Here is a 13,579-nt window from a genome sequence, read left to right on the forward strand (position 1 = left end):
GAGCGAGCAAGTTGGTTCAAGAGTGGTAAGAGAAGGAGAACACGTTGGCGTTGAATCGGTCGGCGGTGGTGCATGTGCACCGACGACAACGTAGAGGTGACGGGTCGTTGGGCCAGGTCTCGAGCAGTGAGGGGTGGTAATTCTGGAGGGGAGGGGTGTGTGTGTGTGTGTGTGTGTCACGGTGGGGCCCCAGCATCTGCTCTCCGTACAACGACGACGACGCGACGCGACGCGACGCTACGCGAGAAAGAAGGAGAAAGAGAGCGAAGAGAGACGCCTGTGTCCCTGTTACTTTCCAAGTGGGACAGGGACGGTGGTACGAAAAAGGGGAAATGGGGAGGGAAAAAAGAAGGAAAAGGGTGGGAGCGAGGAGGGGGGGGAGGGGGAGAGAGGCAGGAGAAGCAGGAGAGGAGCGCAGCAGGATAATCGCGTCGCACTCACGAACATCCTGCACCTCCTGTTGTTGCACGGGCAAGGAGTGGGGGGCATACGCGAGTCGGCGGAACAGATGCCCTGGCCCTGATTGGCCGTTGGCCCGCGACCGGCCGTCCCCTATTGGCGGGTAGCGCGGGGCCCGCAGGCCTGCATTGGCCAGGCAGCACGTGCGGGCCACCTGCACCTGGTTGGTGGGGTGACGCGTTATAAAAGGCCCAGACGCACCCCCCTGCCAGTCAGAGACCGGCTTGCAGCCGAACTGTTTTTAGAATCTCGAGTTCTCACGTTCCTTCAAACATTGTACACTCGAGTTCACCCGCCAACCGTTTATCTCTTTCCTTTTTTTTTTTCTTTTTCCTTTTTTTTTTTCCCTTCCTCTTCCCCTCTTCCTCCACCTTTACTATCCTCTTCCTTTTCTTTTGTATATATTCCGCTCGTGACATCGAATCACGTTTAACCTCCGGTGCCGGTCGAACAGACAGTTCAGTTCACTCCCGACGAGCGAACGGTGAACATCAATTTCCCGCTCGAAGAGAGCATCCGTTCCGTGCGTTCGCTACGAGAAAGAAAGAAAGTGGATAACTATCGAGGAGGATTGTTTTTCACACTGTTATTTGGGACTAAATGTGACAGTGAAGTGATCAAATCTCAGAGGATTATCTTGACTAAATTTCTCGTTTTTTTCTCTGATACAGAGAAATATATATACACACATATCTGTTTGGTGTGAATCAGTGTCGAACAATATTCAGGGAACGATTTGGGATTAAATATCGTGGTGTTACGGCTTCGCGGATATTCGTTATATATTCTGCGAATTGCCGACGAGAATTTCTAAAGAGTGAAGATCAAGAGTGAAAAAAAAAAAACTTGTCAAGATGCTGGTCGAAGAAGTGCCGAGAAGCTTCGTGAAGAAGAACAACAATTACAGCCACTGTCCGTTGAAAAAACGGCCAGTCCATATGTTGGACGAAGAAGTATCGGAAGTTAAAGGTGAGTCTCGAACGCTTCGATTTATTCCCTCGTTTCTTCTTCTCCCCTTCCCCCTTCCCCCCCCTCCCTCCTTCTAATTCCTCGTATGCGAAAAATTCTGGAATCCGAAAAATTATTTGAAAATCGTGAAAAAGAAAAGAAAAGAAAAGAAAAAAGAGAAAAAAAGAGAATCACTCGCCTAAGACGAAGTTTCGTTTTTTTTTTCCTTCCCCAGAAGAGATAGAAATCGACGTCGTGATGGACGATATACCCGAGCCAGAGAACCTGAGTACAAAGCCGGAAGATTTGAGTAAAACGGCGGAACGTAATAATCAACAACAACAGGAACAGGAAGCGGAGCGGCAACAGGAGCAGCAGCAACGCGCTCCGTCCAAGTCTCCCTCGCCGATCCCGAAAATCTCATCCTCGCCCCCGTTGATGAGCAGGCCGACATCCCCGACGATACACGGCCACATTCACCCCGTGCATCACATTCATCATCACCACCATTACCCGACGAAAGTGATCACGCCGCCGGTGGGGATCGCGCCGATCCACCCGGTTGCCAAGAAGGCGCGAGTGGAAGTGATCCAACACGACAATTCGTCGTCGACGGGCGCGGTGACGGCGGCAGCGCCCGCCCCCCTGCACTTCATGGCGAGCAAACCGCCCCTCGAGCCTCTCAATTTGAACACACCGGTCGACTCGTTGCCGCATTACGCGGCCCCGGCGTGGGCGCGGACGGCCCCGCTCTATCCCCCGCACTATCTCCCCTACCCGGCAGCGTATCACCGTTACCACCCCGCGGGCGCCGAGTTGTACCCGTCCTACCCGATGCCCGCCTATCCTCACTCGTCCCCGGAACATCACCAAGCGGTCTCGCCGCCGCCGCACACCGCCCTCACCTGCCCGACGATACAGAGACCGATCGCGAGAAGTTACGCGCACTGGGCGAGCCCTGACCACTGCGGCCTGTCGCCCACGAGCTCGCTAGGCTCGGGATCGTTGAGGTCACCGCCACCGGTCACGCCCGAAGATTTGTCGTCCCCAGGCAGCGACAGCGGAAGATCGTCGGCCGGGAGCACGTCGGCGGGTAGCGCGATCGTGCATCCGAAAATCGAGAAATCCGGTGTCTCGAGCAGTTCGACCGCGTCGTCCGTGTCTTCGAACTCGTCCACCTCCTCCTCCTCCTCCTCCTCCTCGTCGTCGTCGTCGTCCTCTTCTTCGTCAACGTCCCCAAGATACCAGTGTCCGGATTGCGGTAAATCGTACTCCACCTACTCCGGGTTGTCCAAGCATCAACAATTCCATTGCGCGGCCGCCGAAGGCCAGGCGAAAAAATCGTTCTCGTGCAAGTACTGCGAGAAGGTGTACGTGAGCCTGGGCGCCCTCAAAATGCACATCAGAACGCACACGTTGCCCTGCAAATGCCATCTCTGCGGGAAAGCGTTCTCCAGGCCGTGGCTCCTCCAGGGGCACATAAGAACGCACACGGGGGAGAAACCATTCAGCTGTCAGCATTGCAACCGCGCGTTCGCCGACAGGAGTAACCTGAGGGCCCACCTTCAGACGCACAGCGACGTGAAGAAGTATTCGTGCACCTCGTGCAGCAAAACGTTCAGCAGAATGTCGTTGTTGACCAAACACCAGGAGGGTGGATGCCCGGGCATAACCGTTCCGATGGGCTATGGTTCTTGAGAACATTGACGAGGTAGGGGTTGTTGTTGTCGTTGGTCGTTGGCTCGACCGACCAGGGAATCGACCTTCTTTCCGCGCGTCGATTACCTTCCACACGTTCCTTTGTTGAAAAACAACAACAAAAAAAGAAGAGAAAGAAAAAATAGTACGTACTTTTTTTTTTAAATGGGTTCGATCGATCGAAGTGCCTTACGCGTTTATCGGAGTACAAACGAGTAAAGTAGAGTAGAGTAGAGTGGAGGAATCAGAGAGACGAATCGAGGGATCAGAGAAGAATCGGGTTCGAATTTCTCGATCAAATTCTTCGGTTTATTTAGAGGGGGGGGGGGGAGGGGGAATGAAATAGAATTAAAAAAAAAAAAAAAAAAAAAAGAAAAAAAGGGAAGAAAAGAAATTTGACTGAGACTTGAGGAGATAGATGGAGACACATCGAGTACCTGGCTTTCGATTAAAATTCACGCTCGCGCGAAAGGAACGAAGAGGTGAATTTTAAACGAAATCATCGATACAAACGCAACGTCGAAGAACCGAATTCGAAGACATGATCACGCGTTCTCTCGAAGGGTTTCTTTTTTTCTTCTTCTTCTTCTTCTTCTTCTTCTTCTTCTTCTTCTTCTTCTTCTTCTTCTTCTTCTTCTACAAGAGGAGAGAAAGAAATTGGATCGATTCGAATTTATTTCTTCTCGTGTTTTGATTGAAAGATGATTGATCGCGTATTTTTCTTAATATTTCTCTCTCTCTCTCTCCTTCGTTTTTTTCCTTTTCGTCGAATTTCCTTCGTCGTCCCGTTGTACCATACAGTTTCGGTGTGCGCGTGTGTGAAAATCGGTGAGAATGGGTGAGTTTTTTTAACGATTGTGTACCACTAGAGGACGATACGATACACGAAGAGACGATTTATCCGCACCCTTCGAGGAAACGAGCGAAATTTTACCGATGAGAGAATCGCGGGAAACGGATGAGAAGAGTCGGAAGATGTAACTAACCGCTTGACGCGGTCCCGTGAAGCTGACGTGCCATTTTTGTATTTTTTTTTCGCCTATTTTTTTTTTTTCCCCCCCATCATTCTTGATAATTTCCGTTTTCGATCGATTCGAGCGGATGGATATATGCGTACACGGCGGAAAAAGTGATTTTCGCAATGACGTTTGCTCCTTTTAAAATGAAAAAGAAAAAAAAATATATATATATATGTATACATATGCGTAGAAGAAAATGGAATAAACAGGAAACGCGTGTATTGCGTAATCGTGCAGCAAAAAAAAAAAAAAAAAAAATCGTGCCATTTTTTTCGAGATCCACGTGTGCCACGTTTGCGAGCATCGATTGTAAATAATAATACGTTCGAAAGGCACCTACGCGTGAAAACGAAGTATTATTATTAATTCGTCAGAAATGCGTCAGGAGAGAACGAAATAAAAAGAGAAAAGTATGGAACGGTCCAGCGTTCGAGTTTTCTCGTTTCTTTTTTTACTTCGTTTCTTTTCCACTTTTCGGAAGATTCGGATTTTGAATTAAAACAAGAACGAGGCAAAACGATGATAGAATCAGAGAGCGAGAAAGCTAATAATTTTACAGTTCATTTTGTCTTTTCGTTTTTTTTTTGTACTTTTTTCTTTGCGTTTTCTTTTTTTTTTTTTTTTCCTCTTGTAAATCACTGTAAGTTACTCGAAGAAACTAGTCATTGTATAATATATATATATATATATATAAAAATATATATATTATAATCTAATTTGTGCGAGGAATAAGAATGAGAGGCTCGCTGCGAGGTGAATTACTTTGATTTGGTCTGTTGGTATATATATTCCTCGTAGAGAGATCGCTCGAAAAAGATTAATTATAAATTAAAATGATCGAGCCGTCGAAACGATATATCCGTGGTATATTTTTTTTTTTCCTTTATATTTGAAATATATTTCTGTAAAAAAAAAAAAAAAAAAAAAAAAAAAGAAAAACGAGAGAAAATGAGAAGCGTTGACCGGCTCAGGAACGAATACTGGCTCGCTCTTTCTAGTTTTTTTTTTTTTTTTTTTTTTTTTTTTTTTTTTTTTTTTTTGTAAAGAAGAAATAATCGCTATTTGAGATATCACTTATATACGAAGATATTTTATACGAAATAAAATTACTTGAATTTTAAAATCTCTACAGAAGTTTACGACGATTTTATCAGACCTGACGTCCATATCCATATCTTTCGTTTCTTTCGTTCTAAAATACATCATACACGTTAAGATAAATTACCGTAATCAATTTCGATTTCTTTCACTTTTATCACAAATATAACTTAGTTATATACGCCGTTGCATCTTTCAAAGTGTTCACTCTGTTTCTTTAATAATCGTCAAATAAAATAAACGTTCTTGAAAATTGTAAGAACGAGCGCCTTTCATCCACGTTTCGTCCAAGCCAATGTATACGTATATACCCCCTCTTACCCGGTTGGCTGGGTCATTTCTTTACAAACTCCGTGTACGAATCCCAATCATTTTCGCATATTACGTAGCTGCATATTAATTATTCAATCGATAGAAAAGAAAACCGTGCCACCACCCTTCTTCTAATATTCTCCTATTCTATTTACTCGTGTCACGTATAAACTCACACCGATCAAAGAAATTAATTTAATTTCAGAATATTCCGGTTTCGGTGAAAACGAAAAATTTGCCATCTTTGAAAATACATTATTATTATTATCCAACATCTGTGAACGCCAAAGATTAATTGTTTCCAAGCCCGATCGTCGATTCGAACGACGACTTGACTCGTCGTCCTCTTCCTCCAACGTATTAATAACAAGTCCGACGAGGCTAGAATCAAGCAAGGTGGTGCAATTAATGAAACTTCATCCCGCGATAAGGAATCAATCGAAATATATATTTCTTGGGCGGCGATTGCGAGGCGAGGAAGGGCGAGGAAGGGTGCGCGAGATGCAATCTCGGCGGACACCTCGAATGTCGAGGAACGAGCTCGTTATCGCGGAACAACGCATAACTTTCGACGACGTGCATAATAATGCGCTTTGTCTTTCGACAAACAACGACTACGCGGATCCTGTTTATCTCTCCATCCGTGCGATCGAGGCCCGAGGATACCTCGATAAAAGCAATTGTTGCCGGTCCTTCGAGACGAATCGATTCGATTCGATCGGTCGATCGGCAACCGATCTGGGATTAAATATCCACCACTCCCTCGCAACGCGACATATCGATCAATGTTCCAACCAATGTTTTGACTCGGCTCTTACTCGCCCGATATTCGGAAATATCGATGCGTTTAATAATTTTTCAATCGTCGACTTCGAATAACGATTCGTATAACCGCCGATTCTTGTGTACGGAGAATCGTGTTGATTCGTAGTTGCTGCAAACGTGTGAAAAATCATGTTAGACCGAGAGATAAAGTGTGAAAGGAATCCAACACGTGCTCCAAAATGAACACGCAGTTTCGATAAAAGGAGGAAAAGAAAGAAAGGGAAGAAATAGCACACACACACACGATTCGCATTAACGCGAACGGTTAAATAGAATCCAATAGACGGGATAAAAGAATCACGATACAAATATGATTTACCATTTACTTCGTTGTATAGGCGAGGAAACGTTTTTCACCACGGGCACGAGCTATCAGCCTCCTCGTCCGACTTATTCACGCGTTCATTCATAGCCGTTGGCGGGGCGTACAAAGGTCTTTTAGCGAGAAGCAAACAACATATGGCGGGGAAACGCGTGTTCGAAACGCGTTCAATTCATTGGCAAGCGCAAACGGGCTACTACCTGCGCCGCGCGTATTAAATCCCACGCGCTTTTGCCACGTACCAGCAATTGAATCACCACGCTCTCTGCCTGCCTTCGATCCCAACCTTTTTGTCCAATCGTCTCGCCCATATGGATATCTGCTAAAACGATCCCCCTCCTGGTCGCACCGTGTCGCGTTATTTAACTTACCCGTTAAATAATGTCCACGAAAGTAAGGATACAATTCGAAAAAGGATTATATGTCGTAATTTTTCTAATCGTTGGCTTCGAAGAGACGACAACGAATTTTTTTAAATACGTGTAATTCGGGATTCCTGCCCCGAATTTGTGAAAAAAAAAGAAACCGCTGGACACAGAAAATGAAAAATCGTGGATACAGAAAGCATTTTAACACACCGATTAATAATTGATAATTACGTTGAATTTTTTTGACACGTGCAAATATTTACATTAATAATATGCATTGACGTTTCAACGACGCGGCCGTCTCTTCGAATATTCCATTGCATTTAAAAATTTCCAGTTGGAGTAGTATTTTGTTTCTAATCATTAGTTGGAGCAGTGTATTGTTTTCAGACGAGATGGATGTTTGGACGACGAGGCGCCAAAATGGGCGGTGAAAGTCAAAGGTGGGCGGAAGCGGCTTGTTGCGGAAATTTGGCTACATAGTATGCGGGTTCGAAACCTTGACAATCTCGCGGATCCTTTGATCATGGATTTACGAGGATTACGAAAGCGGGCAGCTTGTCAAAATTGACGAAATTTTGCACGATGTCCGATAAAATGACGTTCGATTCTTCCTTTCTTTTTTTATATTTAATAGACACGTAGTCACATTTGCGATCATCCGCATATCTTTACGATCACTATACCCGCAGACTTTTACGGATATATTTTTACGGTGTTTCTCTTGTAACAAAAATATTTAAATTTTAACCATAAGTAATCACCACGATTCTCCTCGAAATTGAAAATCTAAAAAAATCTCGAAAATAAATTTCGTCGTAAATTTTCATTTCTTGAATACAAAATTTCCTCAAATTCCTTTAAAAAGAAAAAAAAAAGAGGAAGAAATAAATATATTACAAAGAAAATTTAAACGCAGCAGGTAAAAAAAAAAAAAAAAAAAATCTGGGCCGATTTCTTCCGCAGAAATCTGGCCGTGGCTAATGTCCGCCGGATGACGGGGCCCCGAATCGACAGGAAATTTCTCGTTCGGGCGGACAGGTGGTCGTTACTTTCAAGTACGGCCCTTCGTATGCTTCTCGTGCTTATACGAATGTGTGTATACGTGGCCGTGCAAGAAAGTGTGGAAGCAAAAGCTACCTTGGCCCCTGGGCTTTTATGGCGACTGGTCCGATCGAACAGGTGCCCCGCCGCTGCGTGTATATACTCGGGTAAGAGGTTCCATTATTCCACGTTCGGTGTGTATAGCTCGGTGAATATGGCGTGCAAAGAGTGTCGGGCGAAGAAAAGCGAAGTCGGTGCGAAAGCAAAGCTTGGCAAAGCGACAAAGGGTCGTAACGTCGCGAGACGTATTCGACGGCGAGGAAAGGCGAAACGCAAACAGTTTTTCGTCGCGAAAAGGAAACTGGGCTCCTTATTCAAGAATAATAATAATAATAATAATAATAATAATCTCCCCTTGGATCTTGTGGACGAGTCTTCTTGACAACTTGCTTGCCGCCGCCGTCTCTCCGATTATTTTTCGATGCTCTCTACTTTCACTGCGGTATCGATTACCGTTTGCAACACGCAACCGTGTCGATCGCACGATTTTGATCGTGGCGGAGATTCGAGTTTGCAACGTTGTGAAATGTATACAAGAGAGAGAAGAATCGAGTTACAGCAGCTGAAGAAGAAAGGAGAAAAAAAAAAGAAAAAAGGAAGGAAAAATTTTCGAAGAAAATTATCGCGATCCTAATTTGCTTGGAGCCACGCTCGATGCCTAATTACCAGGGCCCGTGTCGCCGTGTTATCGCTCGAGATGAATGACGATCGTGGCACAAAGGCCGGGCAAAAAAGCCATAGGGCACATCTCGACCCGTAGCGCACAAAACTGGTCCCCCGGCACACCTGACCATCCACGATCCCGAGGCCTCTTTCATCGCTTCCCGGAAGACTCTCGTCTTCTTGCAACCCTTTCACTCCCTCCCTGCTACGTGCCCCATTGTGCCAACGTCCACGGGATCCTCGATCTTTCATCCGAACCAGGTGCATCCAGGATCGAGCCGTCGATATCTTTCCCGATCGCATCGTCCCTCCCCCTCCTCCCATCCACCGCGATCGTCCAGTTTTTGAAATCAACCATCGTTATCCTTGCCCGCCGATGATATTAATTCAATGATTAAAAGAAGCGATCGACGAGCGATCGACGATGAAAGACGGAGACGCGCGATCGAAGCCGATGCTTCGATGGGGGATGAAGGAAAAGAAGGCCTGGACCAGGCTGGGTTTGGTTCCATTCCAATATAACCAGGGAACGGCTCATTAGACCGTGGACGAGATCTTGGAGCGGGGGCTGGACAAAACAATCTCGGCCGCGAGCGGGCAACCTGTTACCCGGGCCCCTTCGCCTCCTTAAGGTGGCGTGCACAACAGATGGCCCACGGTCGGATGGCCCTGCAGATTCCACCTGCCGCCAAGACCTTTCCACGCGGATTCGCTAGATTCTTTCCTCGGGTCGGTCGAGTGCGTTGGGTTGAGACGAGTTATGCGCTCGAACGAGAATATAGCGTTCGTTCGAAATTGGTTGCTCACCGATTCGACGATCGATCGTTTGCGGGGTGGTTCTCGTATTATCTCGATGACCTCTTAATGGACGAGAGTTCGAAATATTGAGACGCTTTCCTTTTAACGGTTTTATGGTTTTTCTTCTTTCTTCTTTTTTTTTTTTTTTTTTGATTCTCGGGACAAGCGAGGTACTCCCAAGAAGAGATATTCTCAATACGTAGTAGCGAGTAAAAATTCGTATAGGAAATTATAAATTTTAATGGATGGATAAACGTTAGAGAGAATACGGGATGAACGATATAAATTTCCACGTATACATCATCGTTAGAACGAGGCAAGTTTAATTAATTCGGTCCCTGATCGATCTGTGAAAATTGCCGGCTGCGTTGAGTTAGCGTTGATTAACGTGCGCTTTGTCAGACGTTTTTCTATTTTTTTTTTTTAACGACAGGTCTCACCCTTTCGAGACCTGTCCTTTTCGTATCAGTAACGCTTGTCCTATCTACCCCGGCCGCGTCAGATGGCTACCGTTCCGATGCTTCGAAAGCTTTTGACCTATCCGCCAGCCTCATTTTGTATTTCACTTGTAACGTGTAATTTAAGAGTTTTTTCTTCTTCCCCCTTTTATATTAGAAAGGATAAACTCGATCGAGCAGCAGACTGCTTTATTGAATAATCGTTTCAAGACGTTATGATTAGAGAGGGTGAAACGATGATAGATAAAAACGATAAAAATCTCGAGAGATTTGAAGAATGGTGGTTTTTTCCCCATATTTATCTTGGCGAAGTTTTTTTTTTTGAAAAGGAAAAGGAAATTTATTTTACGAGGAAAAATCCGAATGAACTTCACGGTTCCGTGAGTTTTTCGATATGACGAAGGGGTTGGATTCGCGAACAAAACCACGATTCACACGCGGTGGTTTGCAATCAGTGGACCACCCAGCCACGAGCCTGGACGTCGCCACACCTTGGATAATGATGCGAGGCGAATTACTCGAATTCGCTGACTCCATTTGATGACTGGTTAGCATAATAACCGCTGGGAACCGCTTGGACGCTCACGCGCAATTCCGTTTCTTTCTTTTCTAAATTAAAGATTCTTTCCCTACCCCACCTTCCCTTCAATTTCTAATCGTAAACCTTTATCTCCTTTATCTCCTTTATCTATTAAAGAAAAAAATTCGCTTCGAAAATCGAACAAAAATTTATCGAAACAACAAGAATCCAATATTCAATCATCAACTTGTTAATCGTGTATTTTGAAGTAGCAAATTTTTCACAAAGTTAAAGTTTATCTCGCGAGAAGAATCTTTCTGCTCGAGAATTTCATCCTTTCTATTTTTTCTTTTTTTTCCAAGGAATCACCGAAACTACCACTTTCCAGTAGCAACTAACCCATCAACCTATTGTTATTGTCTTCCCTCTTGGAAGCGTGATAAGAATCCGTGGCTCGTTATCACCGAACACGGAAGAGTGGCAATTAAAGAGAGTGCGCGGGCAGCCTGGAGAGCGTTCTCTTTCGCGCCCTTCCCTCCCCACAAGACACGAGTATTTCGAGCAGCGCATGGCTTCGAACAAGTGCTTGCTCCACGCCATCCATTTCCCGTGCATTCCACGCATTCTGGATCCCATCACATCCGCCTCGTGTGTGCGCACGGAAATTCCACGCACGAACGCCTCGTGCGTTTCGGTCAAGATTTATATCGTTGAAATCACAGATGTATATACAATAACAGGTAAGAAGAGGTAAGAATCTGTTCGATACCAGGAAGAATTAATTAACGAATCATTCCCCCGAATTTTCACCGTTCCACGTGGAGATTTAGACGTAGACCGCGTGTAACAAGCCTCTAACGACCTTACCATTCGATAGACATCGATTAAGAGTGTGTCACAATGCCACGGAACATCGTGCAACGACACCGAGGCCGCGTGTAGGTGTCACGAACATTAATTTCTCGCGCCACGGGCAACTCCAACTTTCTTCCTGTTCCGACTACACTCGAACGATTAACCTTTGATTTATCCGCCCGCCTCGAGTATCCCTTGTCGGCCAGAGCGGAGAAGAATTTTTCTGTTATAGATAGCGCGGTGAGAAATTTCGAGGAAACTCTTCCTTCCATGCTTTTCCCCTTTCTTTTAAACCTAATACTTCTAATATTTGTTCAAGTTTTAAGCACTCGAGTCGATTGTAGATTTTACGTTAAATGGTTAAAATATTTGAAGATTGTATCTCGTCTTGGTGTATGTGATGGATAGAACAATATTTCGATAATGATTCTTAATAATTGTTTGTTAATTAATGCAATTTCACTTTCTATAGACAATTCTGCAGAACGATCATATTACATTTTATATTCGCTTAATTAAAAAGTACATTTTGCGTATTTTCCGAATCTTCGTCATAAAGAAGAATCGTATCTTCACGTCGTACCAACTCTATATTTAACCTTTAGCCCCATTAACCATCCTCTTCGATAAAAACCCTCCTCTGCCCAACAATATCCGTGTAATATCCGGAAAAAAGGGACGGGTCATACATCGAGTCCAACAAAACTTGACTTCCACTCGTTACACGTTGACACGTTGCGCAAAATTACGCAACACGAGTCACCGATCGGTCGAATCGGCCGAGACGAATTCCGATTTTAATTATCGGAAGAAGGGCGCCGTGTGTTACGATCGTGCTAACGAGGCATTGTTGTCGTCATCGTCGAAAGCAAGAGCTTTGCCGGAGCTTGCATAGCTGGCATACTGTCAGGTCGGTGGTCCGGTGCCACTTCTCTCTATGGGATACGATGGCCGACGATGCCGTCGGGTAATTAAAGCGAGTCACGGTGATTGTTCGTGCCTGATCTTGTCATCGATCGAATCTCTCGATGGACGTTCGATATATCGGGACGTCGATAGTCTTCCTCCCCCTCCCCTTGCTTCGCGCCCTTGGAGAGTCGGCGCTGCAGCTTCCTGGCCGGCAATTAAGATAATGCTCGTACGTAATCTCGTACGATATCTCGTCCGATCGGAGCCAGAGGGTCTCGACGTCGTTGCCTCGACGTCGGTGCAGCTTCTCGTTTCACCTTCGCCGTGCAATCCTATCGGCAAGGATTTTGCACCTGCGATGCGATCGCCTTTGCGTACGGGGGAAAGGGTGCTGCGATCCAGGTGCACGAAATATTGTTGCCCAATGAAATGTAATTAATCGATGGATGATTAACACGTTAACGAGCGATGACGCGAGCGGTTACACGACCGATTCGAGGAACGATCGGACAATCGATCTTGTCTTCGTTTTGGATTTGGTTTCGAGAAATTTAACGCCGCAAAAATACTCACGGTGCTCGAAAAAGATGATAGACGCCTCATAATTCGAGAGACGGAAAAAACAAAATATCGACGCTACATTTCGCCAGAGAAGGACGTGCAACAATTCGTTGTGTCGTACGATACGCGGCATCTTATGCGATTACAGTCGCCTGTAGTAGCGAAAGGATTAAGGAAAACAAGAGAAATCTTTATATCGATTCTCCTTACAAAACCAGGCGAATCGGATCGTAAGACTCTAAATATGAATAAGTCCATCGTTTCGCATCCTTCGTCCTCGCTTCGTTTCCATCGGTTCCAAGGCGGAACTTAGAAACGTCTTCCCCTCTGGCCGGACAGATCGAGAAACGTCCAATGACTTTTCGACCCATTGTAACGTGATTAATTATTGGCGGCGAAGAAACCGCGACGAACAAACGCGAGAAGAATCGCAGGTAATGAGAATTCTTTGGATCATCGATCAACGAGCGACGCCCGCTAATTGCCGATCGAACAACGATCCAACAACGCGGCTTCGACTTGGAAAACGGGGCGAGGGAAATTGTGCGTTAATAATTTATCATTTGGCCCGATACCGAGGCTCTGTTATCCGCCACGATTTTTTTTTACACACAATTCATCGCGTTCACCGCGTGGTTGACACGAGTTTCGCGTCGTTTGTC

General features: G+C 45.3%; 1 protein-coding gene across 1 annotated transcript; it reads left to right on the forward strand.

Annotated features, from left to right (window-relative positions):
- Positions 1 to 681: 681 nt before the first annotated feature.
- LOC100862987 (uncharacterized) lies at positions 682 to 3,472 on the forward strand. The gene is made up of 2 exons (XM_086914495.1): positions 682 to 1,428; positions 1,643 to 3,472. Exons 1-2 carry the CDS (start codon positions 1,314 to 1,316, stop codon positions 3,103 to 3,105), a joined length of 1,578 nt encoding a protein of 525 aa, XP_086770621.1. The 5' UTR covers positions 682 to 1,313; the 3' UTR covers positions 3,106 to 3,472.
- The last annotated feature ends 10,107 nt before the right edge of the window (positions 3,473 to 13,579 follow it).

The sequence above is a fragment of the Apis florea genome, unplaced genomic scaffold (genome assembly GCF_048593485.1).
Source record: "Apis florea isolate Af1SG1 unplaced genomic scaffold, ASM4859348v1 contig_3587_pilon, whole genome shotgun sequence".
Lineage (NCBI taxonomy): Eukaryota > Metazoa > Arthropoda > Insecta > Hymenoptera > Apidae > Apis > Apis florea.